This window comes from Nipponia nippon, unplaced genomic scaffold (genome assembly GCF_047370975.1).
Source record: "Nipponia nippon isolate SJK-2023a ecotype South Korea unplaced genomic scaffold, ASM4737097v1 scaffold_11, whole genome shotgun sequence".
Lineage (NCBI taxonomy): Eukaryota > Metazoa > Chordata > Aves > Pelecaniformes > Threskiornithidae > Nipponia > Nipponia nippon.
In genome coordinates, this window is record NW_028262302.1 from 26,407,615 (window position 1) to 26,429,245 (window position 21,631).

General features: G+C 37.1%; 1 protein-coding gene across 8 annotated transcripts in view; it reads right to left on the minus strand.

The window, feature by feature from the left end:
* ARID4A (AT-rich interaction domain 4A) overlaps positions 1–21,631 on the minus strand; it is a 51,385-nt gene that overhangs the window by 21,986 nt on the left and 7,768 nt on the right. For all 8 annotated transcript variants that reach the window (XM_087748010.1, XM_087748013.1, XM_087748015.1 and 5 more), the window contains exons 6-11: positions 10,778–10,857; positions 10,575–10,669; positions 9,820–9,952; positions 7,819–7,898; positions 6,007–6,083; positions 4,001–4,167 (exon numbers count right to left, since the gene is read on the minus strand). In XM_087748010.1, coding sequence (XP_087604136.1) covers positions 4,001–4,167; positions 6,007–6,083; positions 7,819–7,898; positions 9,820–9,952; positions 10,575–10,669; positions 10,778–10,857 — 632 coding nt within the window. The remainder of the gene's footprint in view (positions 1–4,000; positions 4,168–6,006; positions 6,084–7,818; positions 7,899–9,819; positions 9,953–10,574; positions 10,670–10,777; positions 10,858–21,631) is intronic.

Consider the following 21,631-nt stretch of genomic DNA (forward strand, 5'->3'; position numbering starts at 1 on the left):
GAAAATACATTTCAAATAACCACATGTTAAAATCTTGATTCTTGTGGAATCAGAATGGCCTACAGGGAGACTGAGAGACAAAACCAAATGTTGCCTACGTGTTCCCTCGTGAAATGAGGAGTATTTGACTATTCAATGCTGAAGAACAAATAGGTGTGATTCCTTCTCTGACAGAACAACTTAAGTACAGGGAAATACAGTAGCATATATAATCTGATTTTTAATAAAAATCAGGTAATGTTCCAAAAGCTTCATTTCTATGTGGAGATACTGAGGTTTAGATTTTCTTTCCTTTTAGCTGCAGTGCATTCTTTGACTGCCAAACGTATCCTCAAAACACAGCTAATTCTCTTATTCTGACATGTTGAAAACTGGGTAAGAACCAAAAGCAATATCCAGATTTTTATCTCAACTAAAACCAATGGCTTGATTTGATAAATTTTCATTTGATAAATAATTTTTTTGTGTAGTAATTCTGGATTTTTTTCACTTTTTGTGACACAAGCAATATCTGTTCTGTTATTCAGACCTCACATCGTGAATGAAAAGTAATCCTGAGTTGCACCATATAACAATCCAACAATTTGAACATGCTGAGCAACTCAATGTAACGCAATCCCTGTTAAAGTCAATGACAAGCGATTTCCACATTTTCCTCCTTCGTAGTCAACTCTGGACCAAGCAATTCAGTTACCACCGATGAGGAGGATTAGCATCTCACCACCACCACCATATTGGTTCCCACTCCTTAGTTTACAAAAGACATCAAAGAACAACCATGTAAAGCCTGGAAATGTTGTACCAATTCTACCACACTCTTAAGATGTCATGAAAGGCAGCACAATTAGAAAGACAGTCTCTGTCAAAACAAAGTTACAGATTTTAACCCAGCCACTGGGAAAAATGGTAGGATCTATTATCACCAGCTACAGCAGGTCTCTCTGCTCCATTATCATTATAAAAGACCCTACTTCAGAAAAACACGATCCTTTTCATTCCCAGAATTAGACTCTTCTGACTGACTTTATGCTCTCATTATATATTAAGTAGGTCTGTGTCCATTTGATTGATTTGATGAAGGCCTATCATGGCTGGTCAGCAGCTGGCCAGGCCTTGACAGCAAAGCTGCTGTGCATTTCAGAAGATGGGGGTGGGGGAAAAAGAAAAGATAATTTTTAAAATCTCCCTCCCATCTCCAGTAATGTAACAATTTGCAGTTCTAAAACAAAAGGTCCACTGAGAATATTCTGGCAGAGGATGGACAGAAGCTATTTTGACCTTGATTAATAAAGGAGAAACTCTACAAAATGTTAAGTGCAAAATTTGAGTAATTCAGCATTTGTAGTCAAATAAATGCAAGGCAATATCATTCACTTGTCGATTCTCTCTGCAACCTGTATTACTGCCTTTCTAAGGGAAAAGAAAAAAGAAAAAAGAAAAAAGAAAAAAGAAATTATGATAAATTCCCTAAATGCTCTCTAATTGTAATATCTAGCATGGCCCACAATTAGAATATGTATCGTAACAGTTGAATCAGGAATTTGATTTAATGGGCCGGAATGACAGTTCTGCTCTGACATAATCTAAAAAGATTACTATCTATCCTCTGCTACATAGCTTCAGCATGAAGATGCTCACCTTATTTTTACATACCTACTTGTCACCTGGAAATAATGGATTCTACAGCTTTTCCTACCAGCACATCTACCTGTCTGGAATCCTTTGCTTCACTACTCTACATTTAGATTATTCTTTAAAAATAATCTCTATTTCTTTTACAGGAATGTCTTTTTTTTTAAACGACCAAGCTCCCCCCTCCCCCTTCTTTGTTTGAAACACACAGTACTTTTATGCAATAGCCATGAAAAATGATATTAAAAATGGATACTAGAAAACTAGTATAGCAATCCTTGATTTTTACTGACTGATATTCTGCAATTTTAACCAACGTTAATACAAACAGACCAATACAGACTGCAACAGTTCACACCCTGCAAAATGTGGCCTATTCGGTCCTTTTCACTGCAAACAGAGGAAAAAACCCAGAGGATTTTATATTCTGCACACATTTATCCTGATATTTACCTAATCATACCATTATTCTCACACAGACATCTACTCCATTTTCCAGAGCACTGTTATCAAGGCATAAAATTAACACCTAAAAATAGATTCTTATTGTCTTTTTTTTTTACCTGGAAGGATCTACCCTGGCTGCATGCTCCACCAGACAGTTCCCAGATCAGAAATCTAAGTCAAATCCGCATTCTTAACGACCATGTTAACATTACAGATTAAAACACAGAATCCTTACCTAGGAGCTGCATTCTTTCAAATGTAAAATGGTTTTACTTCCTTTCTATCTAATCTGCCCACTGCCTGGACATATTTCAGCCTGACTTCCAAATATTTGCTGGCTTTCTCTCTCCCTGCACGGCATCCGCAGTTATACGGCATTACTTACATTCTCTTCCATATAAAAAAAAAAATTAAAGGGGAAAAAAAAAAAAAAAATCAGACATTACATGAAAGGCAAAGAAAAGAGACAGCCCATTTCAAAGCATCTGGCAAGCCTCCCCCTGGCCGCCGGCCAAGCCTCCGCGCCAGCGCCCGCCCCCCCAACCCCGCCGCCGCGCATGCGCGCTGCCCAGCAACAGCCGGTTGCCGCGGCAACGCTGTAGGCCGCCTCCAAGCACGAACGGCCATTCCGGGCAGGGGCTGAGGGGAACGGCGGGCTGCGGGGGAAGCGAAAGGGAAACGGGGTTTGACCTTCCTCGGGAGACTAACTTCACTTCGTATTTTTTTTTTTTTTTTGGTCTATGGAAAGAAAGGAATATTCGTTTCCGAGCGTACTGTGAAAATCGCACCAAAAAAAAAAAACCACCACACACCACACAAATCCCACAACCAACACCCCCCCCACACACAAATCCCACAACCAACACCCCCCCCACACACACACACTTCTAAATACAACATCGAGGTTAAAAACAGGTAGCAGAAATAATAGGCAATTCTGTAAATACGTTTTTGATGACATGAAGACACTGGCTAACTTTGCGGAAAAAAAGCCACTCAAAGTATTCCAATGCAGAAAAACATTTTACTGTAAATATTAGACAGAAAGTCCATCCACGCCGTAGCATATCTCCCAAGTAACACGCGACAGGACAAGACGAAACGGCCTCAAGTTGTGCCAGGGAGATTTAGATTAGATATTAGGAAAAATTTCTTCATGGAGAGAGTGGTCAGGCATTGGAACAGGCTGCCCAGGGACGCGGTGCAACCACAGTCCCTGAAGTGTTCAAAAACCGTGTGGGTGCGGCGCTTAGGGACACCATTTAGAGGTAGACCACGCAGTTAGGTTAACAGGTTGGGCTCGATGATCCCAGAGGTCCTCTCCAACCTTAACGATTCTATGACTCTATATCATTCTATGATTCCCAACCGGTAATACTGCTGTTGAGAAAAACCTAACAGTTACAAAGGTAAATCCTGGACTGCTCTTAAATAGCATCTTAGGCACTGTGCGTCATCTCATACTTTCAGTCAGCCTACTGCTTCCACTTTAATGGTTTGTCCTTTTTTTTTTAAACAAACTACTGTTTTCAGAAACAAGTTACTTTTTATATAAGCTACACATAAAGTACAAAAGAAAAATACAAAGTTTTATTTAAGGTTGGTTTACTATTAGGCTCAGCATCAATTTTTTTAGTTATGTCTCTCCTTCTGACCCAGATTCTTTCTATCACTCTTCTCTGCCTTGAATTCTTAATTTCTGAGATTTGTCTCCAATTTCTGCACTGGGTAATAGGAGGCAATCTGCCACTGCTCACAAATCCCAATGAAGACGGCTGTAGCAAAGGGAAGATGAACAGGTCTGAAAGATGTTGAAGTGAGTAACCTACGTCTGAGAGTAAAATGTTGGAAAGTGCAGGACCTTCAGGCATGCAAGTTACTCAATTATCTTTGGAGAAGGACTGAAATTGCCCAGACTTACCACTACTTCTTCGGTTTTCTCTTCTCTTTTTTCTTCCTCTTCATCAGTTTCTGCAGCAGCTCCATCTTCCTCATCGCTGCTAGAGGACTCCAGAATTTCACTTATGTCCATTTTCCAGTTCCGAGGAACACCCTTTGTGTTGAGAAACATGCTGGCCTCCTGTAGCCCTACAGAAGAAAGGGCCCTGGTTTTACCTCATCCGCAGCATTTGCAGTCACAAAGCATTTTTAATTTCCTTTTCACATTCTTGTAAATTACAACGCCAACTTAAACCAAAAATGGAAATACGTGATAAAACAGATACTTGATTTTAAACTTTTGACAGTCTTGAAATGTAAAGTGTGTAGACTTAATCTTTAAAACCAAAGTATCAGTAACTCAAGAAGTTTAGAGCTGAGAACATCCATCCCACACACAGCATCCAGTTGTTTTTCTACACATGGGTCCCCATGAACACTGCTAAGATTTACACCTATGTATGTAAACAGTACCAAACTGTAAACACCTGTACTTAGCCACATATATTCTATGCAACTGTGAACTGTTCTGTTTCTGTATGAAAGAGACAAATCCTGTAACAAAGCTATTTAAAAACCGGAGACCCATCAGTTACATCAAGTACCATGACCTCCTTTGTTCTTTTCAAAAGATCTTCATGTCTTAAAGTTTAGATTGCAAATAAAATTCAGATGTTTTGTTTAAGAGCACTGCCTAAAGAGATGTTACATTAATGTTTGGAACAGAGGAAAAATACACTAATGAGTAAGGGAGTAATGGGATGGGGAGAAGTCACAGTTGTGCAATGGGAATACCTCGAATTCTTTTCCTTGAAGAGGTGCTCCAAGGGGGAAAACAACCAAGCAAAACAAACCCAGCTAACCCTAAGAAACATGCCCCCTAGACACAATAATAAACTTTAATAAAGAGGAATCAGAATACCCAAAAGAGGGACACATTGCAATGAACCATTCACTGTGCTGCTGGAGAAAAAAAGGCACCAGTTTTTAATAACTGCTGACAACAGTAACGTCCAGAAAGTTGTCGAAACTCTTTTTGAAACCATTAGTACCTTCGGTTCCACAATATTCCCTCATGGGAATGAATGTCACAACCCAATCACATTCTGCACGAAAAAAAATCTCTTTCTTCAATTTATCTTAAACCTGGTTTTGCCTATTCTAAAGTTCTTGTACTGTGAAACAGTTATTAAGAAGAAAGTATATGTGAAATCATTCAGAATTACACGAAGCAACCAAAACTGCCTCAAGCTCTCATGTGTGAGTATCATGTTAAATCTTTACTTGTTAAGGAGCTGTTCCACACCTTTACTCAAACTGGAGGAACTGTTGTTGTTGAGTGGGGGGGTTTTGTTGCCTCTTTTTTTAATAAATACATTTTAATTATTTCTCCTTAACAAATTTTGTGTTTTGAGGTCTAATTGGGAGAAACAACACTGTAAGTTTAAAAATTATTTACGTAAAGTGAGAATCTGGCCTTTTATAAGCTTACTACAAAGATGGATTATTGTAGCCACATCATCCATCCGTCCAGAAATCAAGTTCTGTAATTATACTTTTAAATCAAACATTAATCACAGGCAGGCTGTTCTAATGAAGTTTACACCTTGCCGTCTGAGTATTTTTAAGGTAAAGGCAAAAAGTTTTGAGCAATAGCAAAAAACTTCGGTTTTAGGAGAGGTAACCATATATTCCATTGTTCAATGACATTTCAAATACTCTACCTGAAAATATTCTATTCATTTTCCATGAATTTAGAGTGGATCAGAAGAAGGAAATAAAAATCAAATAAACAACACTTCTACTCGGTGCTATTTTAATAATAAGGCAGCTATACCCAAAGTTTCTCTTATTTATCACATTTAAAATTGTTTGCGAAATATCCAAGAGCAATTATCAGAAATCAACAGGCCATCATTTATCTGCAAGTTAAAAGTACTATTGCCCGAGATTACTTTTTATAAACGCCTAGAATTTATTCTAATTTACCTTTTTTAGGAGAGGACTCAGATTTTGGTAAGTTTTGAACATCTAGTTCTTTAATGTCTTTTCTTGCTACTGAGTAACTGAAAAAGAATAGTGTTCCATTATTATTTTTAAATCACAGTAAAGCAAGCATTTGACTTAGAAAAGCAGCGATTTCTAAAATTTGCAAGATTTATCATTCACTTTCAAGGTTCTTTCCAACAACCAAATGCATAAGGCATTTGTTGTTGTAGGTCCTAATGCACGATTCAAAATCAGAATAAGTTTCCAATCTTCCTTTGAAATTCAGACACTAAAAGAACCCTTGTAATTAAACAATTAAGAAAAGTTTGTAAAGCTTCTTTATTTTAAATGTTTAACCTGCAGAAATTTGCGAAGGTAAAATACTCTGCATAGGCAAAAAACATTTTCTAAATTGAAAATCCTCAGATCAATCAACAATTGCTACCTAAAACAGCACTCTAGCTAAGAAGAAAATACAGGGCTTGTTTCTTTCAAAATACATTTCTGTTGGCACAAACAGTGAAGCCAAATTCACGTATCTGCATTAATAAATAGTTGATTTTTATTTTTAAATTACAGAAGTGTTCTCACAGCAAAATATATGGAAGCTGCTCTGTTGTAAAGTTATACTGAATATTCAGTTACTGAATTACTACAATAGAAATGCTAACCAACCTGCAAGGAAAGCCTTACAAGTGAGTTATTAGAATAAGATTTTTTTTCTTCTTTCATTATTTCAGAAAAACTGGAGTAAAACCTCAGGAATTGGAGGCCGCCATTTTCTGAAGTTAAAGCCATAATACTATGGGGAAAAAAAAGTAAAACAGAGCAAGTCTGCATGCTTTTCCAATAACATTCTACCTTCAGGATATAAAGAACCAGATTTCTCTAGAAGGCTGATGATACACGTCTACCTTAAGAGGCCAAAATGAATTAAGTCTTCAGTTACTTGAAATACATTTCAGTAATCAAGTACTCGCATCCTACTCATAATCATGGTTATTAAAAATCACAAATTGTTCACTTTGAAAGCAAGAGAGAAAGAGGGGTGACAGCTGGCCTTTGGCAAGGAAGTTTTTAGTTACAATATGCTGAGACAGATGCGTTAAGTAAGGATAAAGAGAAACAAAGGGAAACAGCTTTAAACAACAGTCTTTGTATTCTTTTGAATATATTATTCCTTAAGTAGGACACACATCTCTGTCTCCCCTCCTCTTCCCCCTTTCCGGGGGGGTGGACTAGGAGGATCTTTCTTTATTTTCACAGGAATCTTGGTTCAGATTCTGTAAAAATTTTCATTAAACAGTTACTTTACAATCACTTTTTTATTAAAACCAGTAGATTAAACACTTCTAAACTTTGCTATTTAAACAGCCACGGACATCTGGGCACTGGAATTAATGAGTCAATCAGATATCCAAACTACTACAACAGACACCCATAAAGATGTAATAATTAAGACATTAAGGGAAATAATTAGAACCAAAACTCCCACTTCAAAGAACAGGAATAATCTGAAGTGTTAACACCTGGGGTTTTTTCCCCCAAAGTTGTTGATTTTTCTAAAATGAAGAAACACCAGAAACTGTATTAATCCAGTGAACTCTATCTGTACACACAATGTAAGGGTAGGCGAGTAAGCACAGAAGAAGTTAGCTGGAAATGGACTATGAATGACAGATGCATACAACGAACAATACACAAGATTGTACCCTTTCCTTTTGGAAGAAATATAATGTCTTCAGAAGCAATATGTAATTACTGTTGCATTTTTCTCCCATATACATCTAATGAAAGGAAGCTATTACTTACAATTTGGAATCTGCAAAGGATCGAACTAAACACTGGTCCTTTTTCACTGTGACGTCATCGTTACAGCTGGGAGACACAACCTGAAGTTTCAAATAAAACACTTTTTTTAAGCAAAAAAAAAAAAAAAAAAAAAAAAAGCTGATCTTGAAAGGAAAGAAAGATGGACGGCAGGAAAACTGCTGTTTTCCTGTTTCTTCTATTATAATTTCCCCTTCTGAGAAAAGAAACCTACTCCAATTTATATTACCAAGGCCAACAACGACAAGTTTCAAGAAGTAGTTTACTTCAGACTTTTAACTTTACTTGTTATGTACAAGCCAGAAAAGTTTGCAATTTCATTTGTAAACTCAAAAACTATTCTACTGGGGTGACATCATGGGATCCTGTTTATTCACTCTGCTTTTTTTCTCTTGTTCATACAAAACCTGTTTAAAGCATCAATTTAAAAGTTCACAGACCCACTTATTTTATACCAGCTTCTGTTCTTTGGCGTTCAAATTGAGAGGTAAGTAGTAGAGTTGGTTTTGCTTTTTTTTTTTTTTTGAGAGGTGGATGATATGAGCCAGTGTGGAATCCAGCACATCCTTCCACAGCAGTACCATCTCTAAAAGTCTAAAAAGGTGATAAAAATGCATTTGCAGTATTTGTATTACCACAAATAGAACAAGTTTACACTTTGCTCTAGACCATATACAGACAGAAAATGTCAAATGCAGATGAACTGTGGGATCTACCAGGACTCAGTGGAAGCTGTGCCACCCCATTCAGATGAGTCAGAATTTTACTCCAAATATCAAGATAAGACGTTCCTGTTTCTCAGGTAGCAGAGAACAGAACAGGTACATGGCCTCCAGTAGCTTAATTCCCTAGTTAGAACCATGTTAAGTTAAAATCTGCTGTTAGTAAAGGGATATACAACAATCAGAACATGTACAACACCACCACTTTTGATATTTTAAACTGAGATACATACAGCTGGGTAAGTCACCGTCACCTATTCACCCTACATTACACCATGATGTTCTTCCAAGGAAGGGAAGACAACTGGCCTGTGTAGTTAGTTATCTTTTTACCCTGGATTCACACAGGGAATTAAGATGTTAAACTAATTTAGAAGATTGTAACAGCTAAGCTTTTTCCAGCTAACCATGAAGACTCAAAATAAAAGACTACAGAATATACAGTTAGGTTAATAAAATCTGCAAAAATTAGTGAACCGAACCTGCATGTTTAACACTCCCAATAATTTTTTTAAACAAACGCGTCTCTGACGGATGACAGAAGATGCGTATTCAGCTTGTCTGACAACACCAAAAAGTTTACTAAAGAAAGCAACTTTTAATATGGATCTGTAAACTTTTCTGTGTGTATAAAGAATCTTCAAAGTGTCTACAGTACAAGTCTACTTGTACTTGAATTTATTCAATATATATTTCTTATCAGCAACGGCAATGAACAGCTATATCCTACACTGACAGTCAAATAAAAATAATAACCAACCCCTATTGCTAGAGTAGTTGGCCATTTATGGAAATGCAAGCATGAAAGGAACTAGTATTTCCTAAAATTGAAAGTCTAAAGAAAAAATACAAAAAGATAAAAACTCTACTGCAATTAAAATTCATAAATCTAGTTGCTCAAATTGCCTGGGAGTGCAAGTCCTAATGTATCTTATTTTTAGAAGAAAAATATTGTTACATACCAATCATTTATGTGCAGTTTTGAAAGACTTAAGAGCCATAAAACTACAACTTATACATAAATGTTAATCTTTGCTCTCCTACTCTTCATAGTTACTGTAGAATATTTGTATTTTTAGCAAATATGGGCAGCAGAGCTTAGCCTGACTACAGTCACAACTTTGCTGTAAGTTGTGAAGTTTGCAAACCATCCGATCCAGGAAAAGCACTATATGAACAATGTAACAAGTCAGGTGACACTCTTGTCCAAAAAGATAGGAGTAGTATGACACCAGAGATGTCAACGTCTTAAGTAACTTACCAAAGCTGGATACCAGTCTGCCTTCTCAGAATTACAAGTCACACTCACAACTTTGCCAAGCAGTTCATCATTGAGACGCCTTTTATCTTCATCCTCCTCTTCACTACTTTCTTCTTCCTTTTCATCTTCAGTACTAAATTATTAAAACACAGCATATTTTTAAGTTTTTGTCTGAAGTTAATATTTGAAAGCAAATACAACTTACAAAAAGATCTTTCTTCCCATTCTGCAAAGCTTCAAAAACAAAATTATAATTTCAAGAGCTGAAATTGCTTGAAACACACTTAAATATTAAGTGCACTTACTTAGTAAGAGGAATTTTGTAGAAATTCTTTCCAAGTAGTAATATTTTACAACAGCATCATGTTGGAATTGGAGGCATGAATCAGGATTTGATTGTGCACAGACATGAAACAAAGAGAAACGGTCTCTACCCCAGAAATTTAAAAGCACCTTTTTTTCCTACTTGTGCAGTATAAAAAAGATTAAAAACCCTACATTTCCTGACACGAGTTCCTATTATACGAAAGAAGCATAAACATTCTTAAAGCTACTACAAGCAAAAAACCCCATCGATTTCATAATACTGCTAACATATGAACACGTCTGTATGAACTGAATTACTGAAGTCTAGAAGCTGTGCACACAGCTCACATGATACAGCATTCAGACCATTACAGCTTCAATGGTACTACTTCAGTTTTAGCAAAGGACACTAAAAGAAAGGAAAGCAACGGAGCACTATCGAAACTCACACAGGAAGAGATGATCTTCTTCCTCTATTAGATTTCTTCCCAATAACTGGAGTTCCAAAGTGCTCTGGATTGGTTAGTGGCAGTTGATCAAGTGTCTACATGCAAAAAGAGGAAACAAAATTAGTTTGCAATTTCTTCTTATTATAAAAAAAAAAAAATAAACTAACTACTTCGTTTTCATTGCATGTCTATCATTGTCTTACCTCACTTTCTGCGAAGTGCCTTTCACCCTTCAAGCATAACGAAGTTCGTCTCAAGGTCCTTTCATCACCATCATCAAAAACTAGCATGAAGCCAAGAAAAAACATTGGCACAAGATGATCAGATCTCCTTCCCAAGCTGACAAAACAAGTCTACTATTTATCTCACAATTTAGAATATTCCCTAAAACTGGACTTCCAAGACCTGCATTTAAACGTTACTTTCATTCACAAGCAAAATGGAGTGTGGTTTTCAAGATCCAGGCTAAGAAGAGATAACATTTTCACACAGAGATTCAAGCCAATATAAAGTAAGGCTTTTGGATGCAATAGCCTCAGTCTAATTTAGACATCCTTCTTATCAATACACTGCACATCTCGAACCATAGCTACTGGCTGCATACCAGCTACTATTACCTAACAATCTTAGGGTTTTGTTTGGTTTTGGGGTTTTTTTTTGACCCTATCCCTTGATTCCTTACCTATGCTAACTTTTAATCCTCTCTCTTGCTACAACCAACCCCACAAAGACAAATGAATGGAAAGAAAAACAAACGTGCGGTAGATTTTGCTACACTATCAATACTGTGCTACCAACAGACTAGGAGTACTGGAAACTTGCAACTGCAAGTCTGACCAATTTATAAAGACTACTTAGTAGACATCCTGTTCTCTTAAAACTCATGTGTATAAGTGACAGGGAAGTTCCACGATTTCCATCAATACACAGCTGAAGACAACTAGAATGCTATAATGCTATTGCAAGCTTTGCCTGAGAAAGATCTACTCTTTAGTCAGTTTACATAAAACTTTTTCGCGAAAACTTCCTTGAAGAGAAGGAAAGAAAAGTCACTGGTTCCCCCTCACTGGTTCAGATCCCACTGTCTGAACCATGTGAACAGGCTCTTGTCAAAGAGCAGAGACCAGGTGGCTGCAGTCTGGCATTCCAGTAGAGTAAAAGTTTGTTTGTATGGGTCAAAGTGCAGAGTACTACTCTATATTTAAACTACTTGAAACATACTTTGTCTAGTAGTGAACTTAAAAAAAAAAAAAAAAAAAAAGTTTCAAGAGTGTTGTGCATATTGGTATGATAATTTTGGCATACTTATATTAAAAAAAAATACATCTCTTGAGTTAGCATGAATATCAAATATACGCGTATTGTTAGCGAAAACACAGATTGGCTGCAGCAAGAAAAGCACTTATTTTATTTGTCAAATAACTAAATAGAACAGTCACATTCTCCTAATCTTAGATTAAAACCACAGACTGCAATAATAACTATATAAAAAGGTATGAATACAAATTTACTTAAGCTTGATAAGATAAGCTTTAAGGTTCTTCCATCTTCAGAGTAGAGATACTGCTGTGGGATGCTCCACTACTGAATTATCATCACGGCTTACGTTATAATTCTTGCACACGCAAAGCAACTAACTTTTACCCTTCCAAAAACCTAATATTTTAAGAACGGCAGATACCTATATGCCTAATTAGCTATACTAGTTAATAATATTTTCAAAACTTTTAAACTATAAATACCAGTAAGACCTGTCAACCCCAACGTCAGTATGTTACTCTCAAAATCTTCTAGCTTAGTTACGGCTCAAGGAAGCCACCACTGCGACACTTGACACTAACCGGGAAAACAAAGCATGAGCTCTTCCCCTCTGCATTACTAACTCAGCATTGGCACCCACTGATCGGCGAAGTGCAAAGACCGGAGCGCTCAAAATAATTCTGAAGTTCAGCGTTGTCACGGGTTTACATTAATAAAAAAAGATATCCGTGCCACTCCTTTGAAGTCAAGTTTCATCACCCACTCCAAATGTGTCACTCATCAGCTCTCTGGACACTTTGGTAACAATATCTCATTGGCATATTTTCCAGTTTTAGGGTGGTTTGGCTGGTTGGGGTTTTTTTTGTTTTTTAAATGTTACAGTGTGTGCCATTTCTCATCACTCTGAAGAGACTTAAAAGCAGATTACCATCATTATCCTTTGCCAAACACATTCAGAACTAAAGTCAAAGTACTAATTTTTCACAAATAATCATTTTAGGGGACAAATGGCTGGTGATTGGCAACAGGTAACTTTATTGAATAATGCAAACAGAACCTGACACTTGACAGTAAAGAAAAAAAAATCAGTCTAGATTATCCCCAATTTTGAAAGCTCTACCTATTTAATTAAAACTAGCATAGTAGAGGAAGAAATCAAGCAAACCATTCATAAACCAGAACAGTTTTCAAAATGAAGCCAGTTGGCAAACAGCCTCTGTATCATATTGTAGAGCATATAAAATGCTCAAAACTTTTACTTCTTATACTGGCTCCCAAACATCAATTTTTTGCTGACATACACCATTTTTTCATCCCTAGGAGATAAAAATCTTATAAATACTGTTAAGTAAAATACACTAGTAAAACACAATAAACTCTGCTTACATTAGGACACATAAGGAAATTATGACAATTAAGACCTGTGTGAGATATTCAGCTTTCCTCAATTACAACAAACATGCAAGTTAACTTAGAACTTTGGAAGTCACATAATTAGATATTCCTAACCAATATGAGACAATTATAGATTGCAAAGTGTATTTGCAATTGCGGAAGTGTCAACTTCATCAATTTATATTTCACTTCCATAGACAAAACAACATGGAAAAAAACCAATTAATGCTGAATAATTACATTTTCCTAATCAACCCTCAGACCCAGAGACAATGAAAGCGCAAGCATGCTTTCAGAGCTTGGCAGTCATGCTTTCAGTCCTGTTCCCAGTTTCATACCTGAATGAAGACAAGTCTACCTCTTCCTACAAGCCCTTTTCTGCCATTTCTCTCCATTTTCTCTAGTTGAAGGTACAGAAGTGGCCTGTTCTACAGAAGCTGCTTGTCCCTTGCCATACAGGGAAAAAGCGCTAGGACACCCTACATTTTCCAAAACTGAAACAGGTGGACTACAAAAACAAAAACAAAAAACCCCAAAGCCCCTTCTGAAACCCCCCTCCTGCCCCTAAAAGGAAAGCCACTCTTTCCAAAAGGATAGAGTACCTTTTTTCATACGAGAGGCAGTTATCACACAACTTCAAGAAAGGAAGGTGGAGAAGCACAAATTCTCAGACCTCCATCCTGAACTGCAGCAGGCCACGGAATTGGCATAACCGTTAAATCAAAGTGGAGAAAAATATCTCTGTTCAGCAGCCATGTGAGAGCGTTCTGCCTGCGGCAAAGGAAATGCACGGCAGAGCGTAAGAGTGCGTGATTCCTTCAAAGTCATCAAGTCCAATATGTTCTATTCTACCTTGGTCATTTTCTTCCAGGACTGAAGTTTCTCTCCCCCTCACCCCTCATTCAGGTTAAAAGAACGGATAGAGTCAACATATCCAGCCCCAGAGAGTCTCATATAAATATGTGTAAATACATATATGCACACACAAATGACAAAACAAGAAAATTTTTATCAAGTCTGTGTGTGGTTATCCCTACAGACATCACCTGCTCAGTACAGAAAATGCTTTTAGACAATTACAACAGAATTCTCAATAACAAAATCTAAGTGGTGTTATATAGAAGGAAATACCATAGCATTATCATGACTTAAAAAGACTTTGCCTTTTTTAAATGATTAATAGAAAAGTGACAGTTACATTTAATTTTCTGTCTTGATGGGGACCAGTATGGGCAGAGGTAGGAGGACCGTGAGGGGCAGAAACAGAAGACCCTAGTATTTTCAGTCTTTCAAAGTAATTTATTTACTTCAAGGATAAACTGAAACTTTCTTTGGCCACATAAGAGTTTTTAGATATGTAAGAAATTGTCTGCCCATTCTACAATGATTTATGTTGTGGACATGTGCAACAGCACCTGCAGCTGACAGCATAGCTGCACAACTCAGAGCAAAACAACAAAGTATGTAACAGAACAGCATAAAAAGAAAGATTTCCTTAGCTAAATTAGTCATCACTTTATAAAAAGCATCAATGGAGAAAGAATAGCACCATTTTTCATACAAAAATATCAATTATTTGAATTACTAAAGTGGGACCAAGTAAGAAGTCTCTCAAATTAATCACAATGCATGAAATATTTTGTAATTGTAGCTACTTTAAACTTGCTTCTCTTCTAGGGAAAATACTTGTTTGTGCCTTACTGAAAGGGTAATCGGAAACACACTGATAGTCTCAGCACCTTTAAGAATATATACCTTTCTTAAATTAAGATGTGGTTTCCATCTCACTTTTAAGAAAAATCTACTTCACCAAAAGTACCACTCATATTACTGCCACCCTATGCGTGATTTCTTAATGCTAGTCCTAGAGGCTTTAGGAGAATGTCTTTTCAATGTACAGTATCATATACTAAGGATTTCATAAATATAAGCAGCAGGGCAGACAGCACATTTTTTGGCTATGTGATACTTTGATATTATGACAGCAGTCATGTCAGAAGAACTTAAAACACTCTTAGAATATGCTCTAAGCTGCAAATTCATTCCTCTTTTTAACCTCATCCAGAAGTAAGGCTGTTTAACTCTAGTTAAAATGCTTAGCACTAACAGACAAATTAAACACTCTTAAATTAGTGTCGAATAACTTCTATTCATGACTTTATCATTCCTTAAATAGGTTATTGTTACAACTCCAACTTCTCCAACAGCAGAAATTCTCGAGGTTGTATTCCATAAGAAAGAATTTACTGAACAGTATCCGTTATGTTAAGGAGGGAAGGAAACAGGAATGAAAGAGAAGGAGATGCCTCCCCATCCACATGTAATGCAGTCATCAAAAGATGTGGTTACAATGCCACCATACTTATCTTAGAAGAGGAACTTACAATCCTGTCCTTCCAAAGAAACAAGTATGAAAAAGCAGAAGCCCTTTAAGTACTCCTATTGCCTAATCTTGTAGTAGGCAGGTACTTGTTGGGGAAACGGGGTGTACAAGCTGACTACTTCGGTAAACACCTCTGGAACGAGAATGATGCATAGTAGCCAGGAACCTGTTATCTACTATTTAAGAGTCAATAGAACAAAGTAGGAATGACAGGAAGAAAAGCAACATTTCTGCTGGCCAGAGGTCTTTCTTCCAAATACGTTGCTTCATGACGAATGCTCATAGAAGGGGGAAAAAAAGATGACTAAGCAGCACAACCTGGAGGAACAGTCTCTGCTTCAATGCTTGTTCTAGTCCCAAGAATGGAGTTCAATATGCTCCATACAGAGCATATTTAAACAGTGCAAATAAAATGGAAATTTTCAGAACTTCACTGCATCCCACCCTTGTTGGTAACAGGAAAGAAACAGAATTGATTTTTCTTCTGTTTCTGGAAGCCTAGGCAAGCCAAAGCTATGACAGAAAAACAAAGCTTCCCAGTGGGAATCAATACAATACATCCCAAAAGTTTGAAAAAAATTCTCTCAATTAAAAGCTGGGTACCTCAAAAGAAGCATTAAACTGCGCAACTTTCAACTCACCACTGATGAGCGGGTATCTTCCATTCCCTGCCTGTAGCCGGCCCGTATATGCCATTAACAAAAATTATACTAACCCTTTCCTCACAAAAGCGCTGTCTCAACAACAGTTCTTATTTATTTCTATAACAAATATTAACAAGTCGACTAATCAAAATAATTTTTGGGAACTGTGAGGAAACTTGCCACAAAATATTGCAGATCAGTTTAACTACATCTTTTTTTATAAATATCCCAGAGACTTTAAAAATAAAAAAAAAAAAGGAAAGAAAAAGGAGAACATAGCAGGACACTAGCAATAACATCCTTGTAATAGTTACCATATTACTTACAGACAGAGCCATCAGTGTTACCAGAACAAGGCAATCCTGTAATAGGCAAGTGAATAGGAAAAACAACCCTCAAGGCTGCATCTGCTTGCTAACTTCACATCCAACAAGTTATGCTACTGTTGCTGCCCAAAGGAGGAGAGATCCTACACTGCATAGCAAGTAAACCTTTCTTCTCATTCCTCATCCCATTCAGAAACTTAAATCTACCAAGACAATGGAAGTACATACCAACAAGTAAAAACTGACCCAGTGCCACTATGCACACTTAATTATTTTCACTAGCTGCCTGACAAAGTAGTAATTTGTGAACTACCAGAGATGCTATCTATGAACGTCTCGATGAATGAGGGCAAGTTCTGCAGATTTTTGCTTTTCAGCTGCGGAAACAATATAGAAAGTACCAAGAGTCATGCAATACTTGTTGAATGACCTTGTAGACAAGGACTGTACTAACTGCCGATTCATCACTGTAAGAGGGCTTAAGAGCAAGATACTGCAGTGTATTGTGCCACTGGAGAGACTACAGAATTCAAGTCTTTAAAAAAAATCATTTTAAATGAGTTTCAGTTCCTCTACAGAAATGTATACGAAGTACCACTGAAAACACAGAAGTGCGACCCTTTCAAGTCTACTCATGGAAGACTATCACCTTACAAACAAAAACCTACTGTCTGAAAGTGCTTTTTCTGAGACGTTACAGTAGTCTTACTATTGTTACATACAAAGAGATTAGAAAAAAAAAAGTCTACGTCCCTGCCTTCCCTACACTATTGTTTGTACACAATTTTTTATTTTTAACACTCAGTCCACATCGTAACAAAAGCAGTTTTATAACCAAAGGCTCTATCCAGTTGATTTGTAACAAGGTTCAGTTAATACACTTTTTCACTATCACATCTGCTCCTCCACCTGCCCGTTGCCTAAACACGCTTAAATGCAAAATGCAGTGCTTTTTTTTCCTAGATTCTCCAGAAAGCAACCAACACAGCTATTGCACAGTTCCTGTGTGCCACAGGTGCACTTAAACAACGATATGTCCCATGGAAGGACTCCAGGCAAAGTCAGGGTTTCCTCAAAATCCACCCAAGCAACACTTTAAAGACAAAAAGAACAAAATTTATGGTGGGTCAGGGTGGTATAGAGCACCAGCGACGTGGGGGCAGCTGGACAGTTCCCCTGCCGCACTTGTGGTTTTGGATTCCTGGATGACACATGCACAGCCAGAAGATGAAGTGACGTTTCTGGGATGTAGAACTCAACTGGATGCTGGGAAGAACTGGTCAAACCAGTCACACAAACGTGACTGGTGCCTTGCACATACTACAAAACGTGTGCTGTTGAAATTATAAAAAGACAAAGCGACAAGCCTCTGGCATGGATGAAATCAACTGACTGTGGTGTCACTGACAGCTTTTATCACCCTTCATGCAGGAATAAGACATGTGAGGAGCTTAAAGTTGTAGTGCAGCCAGGACCAAGTAAATTTTTCCTGTTCGCACAGATATCTCCACACAGCATCAGAAGAGGAAAACTTTTTTTAAAATAGGAAAATGTGACTATAAATAGCTCCTGTTAGCAACCCTGCTCCTGAAAGTCCTAGGACATCACTGTTGGTTCATTTTCTGATAAACATTCTCAGAATTATGAACTGGAATTTTCAAAACCCATGCAACATGAAAGAGAACTAGAACCAAATACTTAGCGCCTTTTGTTTCTGTCACCTACCCTCCTAAATGCGGTACTCCAGAGCCATGCAACTGGTGGCTGAGACTATACTTCATTTCCAGAACAACTCAAGCAGACTACCCAAAACTTCACTTGCACAAGGAGAAGCAGTCAGGTATCTAACTCCTCCCAGCGCACGCTCAATCAGCATTCCCTGCAAATTGCCACACTGACCACAGGAGAGGAGGGAAAGGGAACTACCACCACGTGAGGTCGGAGAGCAGCACAAGCAGAGGTATGGGGCTCACAGAGGTGTCTCAGAAGTGGTGTCTGGCTTACAGCACAGCCAAAGTTGGGCCGTGTTGATGTACAACCCCGTACCAGAGCCAAAAAGGAAAAACTCTGTTGGCTTTGCAGACTCATGCAGTGTTGAAAAAAATGAGAAAAATAAATTCTTTATTATTTATGTTAAAATATTCTGCCATTTCATGATAACTTTTAAAAGGAGAAAAGATGTCTTCTCTTACATAAAAGTACTAGATGAAGCTTGAAAGCCATAATTCTCAAAGATTCACGCTCCCTTTCACTCTAAATAGTATATAAAGCCCTACTGTTGACAGCAAGGTCTGCTAGAAACTGCAAATGCCTCTCACTCTTTTGTTTTTTTTCCCTCCCTATCTCCTACTCATTTTAGAGCAAAAATTACTGAAAGCTAATATATGTTTTCTCTTTCTCTCTTTAGAAAAACTTCTCCATTATTTTATCTAGCAAAACACAAGGCACAGGGCTCAATGTATTTGATCTGTTTTTTTCTTTTGTTTAAAGTTGTAGATACAGTTAAATTACATATATTTAACGAGATCTAGGCACATACGGATTATTGACATGAGTTTTGTCAAAAGAGAGATGACACTTTCATTTTGGTGGGGCAATAAAAAAGGCCATTCTAACAGCAACTCTTTGGATGCTTGCTGAACTGAAATACTGCTTCTCACTTTTATATAGACATTACATCGCTTCTAGTACTGTACAGAAGGATGCAAAAGTGTTTCCTTAAAGAACATACACATGAGGATTTCTGTTTTCGGAAATTCTGGTCATGCTTGTAAGATTCCAGAGAGAATGTGAAAGAAGGAAAATACAACTATGCACTTTGTAAGGTGTGGTCTGGCTTGTGGTTTCATTTTTTTTGTCATTTCAGATATTATTTTAGTATTTACCTGAAGCATTTTATAACAGAGAATCAGGTGGATGGTATGCTAAGTAAGCCGTAATTCAAACATGGCTCAGCTGAAAGCAGATCTGATAGACCATTCTAATGCTATGCAATTATCACCTAGCAATATATTTGGCACTTCAAAAGCATCAATGCAGCACTTTAAAATTTGTAAATTAAGTTAATTTTAAATAATTGCATTTTAAAGATTAAAACATCCAACTGAGCCATTTGTTATCCAAAGAACTTCAACCACTATTACTGTCATCCCACCTTAGATTCAATTAAGCAGATGAGAAGGTTGACTTGTGCAATGGCATTCTCCAGACATTGTTAAACTTTCACTCCAAACAGCTTTTGCTTCTTCACCTACTTATACTGAAAAGCAGAATTGCAAAGGTAATTTCAAAACTATTTCCGAATCACAGCTGAAAATTTCAATATAACTAAACAGCTACAGTAACATCATTATCAAGTAAAAAAAGGTGAAAAAGTGATTCCATGGCAGCTACAATAAAAATAAATCCTTATTTATTTTGGGTACACGAACACCACTAATAGACAGGACTGACTAACTGATCACCATCCTGGCTCTTTCATTATGTTGGTGGCAAAGCAGCCTACTACAGCAAATTCAACATAGCATTTCTACTGGTTCACCTTATGGAACAAAGCAAAGTTGTTTCAACTGACTTTTTTTCTTCTTTAGATACCCATCTGAAATAGAGAACCCGATTTCCAAAAGTGAACATCATCACTTCCCACTAGACACGCATGTTGTTTGTTTTGGCGGATTTTTTAGATTTGTGTAGTTAATACTTTGAAAACGTTTGTCTGGATATATCACTCAGTTCCCTATCCTTATCAGTCTGCTTTTAGATCACCAAGAAAGAGATGCTACATAACACAGAAAATAAATAGTACAGGAAAAGCACATACTACTGGAACACAAGCTTTCCCTTGTGCTTTCCATCTCAAGCCTGACCACATTCAGGAAGACATTCTAGAAACCTGAAGGCTGTTTAATCCACTGCCCTCTCAACTCTTTAGCTTTGACTGAATCAGTCAATAAGACTGCTACATAGTACAGCCCACCATGTATTAAAAAGGAATCAATTCAACTCTGCTTGCTTCACAGCAACATAAACATACACCTAATATCTAGCCAAAACTTTCTACAAAGATACAATGGAAGCAGCAGGCAAAAAAATAACGCTTATTTTTCACACCTCAACGTTTCTGTACTCAACCTAGAACACTACCCCAATTTTAAAAGTAAAATAACCATTTTCTTAATGACACAAACTTCATGATCTGCTTACTTTGGTCAACATTACCTGTGCTTTCAACACCAATAAGCACGCCACTACATACAACTCAAAAAATGTTTGTAAGATCTAAATACAGTTCCAATGTGTTACAATTGTATTTTCATAGTCATAGGCATGACTCTACATGCCGTATTATGGTACTGCATGTTAGCCTACCGTAAGATGACTTAAGTCCCTCCCACACCCCCAGCTCCAAATTTTCACAAAATCCTAGCAGTCTTAATACATTTGCATATGGAAAACATGTGAGTTTATTTTCCCTGTTCCACCTGTCAAAAATTTTTTTTTTGGGAAAGAAAATTACGATAATAAATTAATCCATTGCTTCAAGTTTCTGAGGAACTGCACTTTAATAAATGTATAAAGTAAAAATCATGGCATGCATGATTTCGCTCTTATATTACTGGGGAGAGTTCCATAACTTGTTAAATCTAAACAACAATCCACTAATACAGGGCAGAGCACGTATTCACTGTTCAAACTACCTGCTCAAGTGAAGACTTTTGGTAGAAGTGTACTGCTCAAAAGTAAAGGGGGGGGAGAAAAGAGGAGGGGGGGGAGGAAGGAAAAAAAAAAAAAGAAAAAAATGAAAAAGAAGGAAAAAAGAAAAAAGGATAAAAAAAAAGAACGAAAAAAGAAAAAAAAAAGAAAAAAGGAAAAACAAAAACCAGACAAAACTCACCCCCAAAACAGGGGATTTAAAGTTCACCTGTCAAATGTAAGAAGACAAATATGTTTATCAATTAATAGTTTAAAGCGTTTTTTAATCACTGAAGGAGGAATATGTAGGGTTGGTTTACTGATGTAAATCTTCTGGTCTGAATTCAAACAGAATTG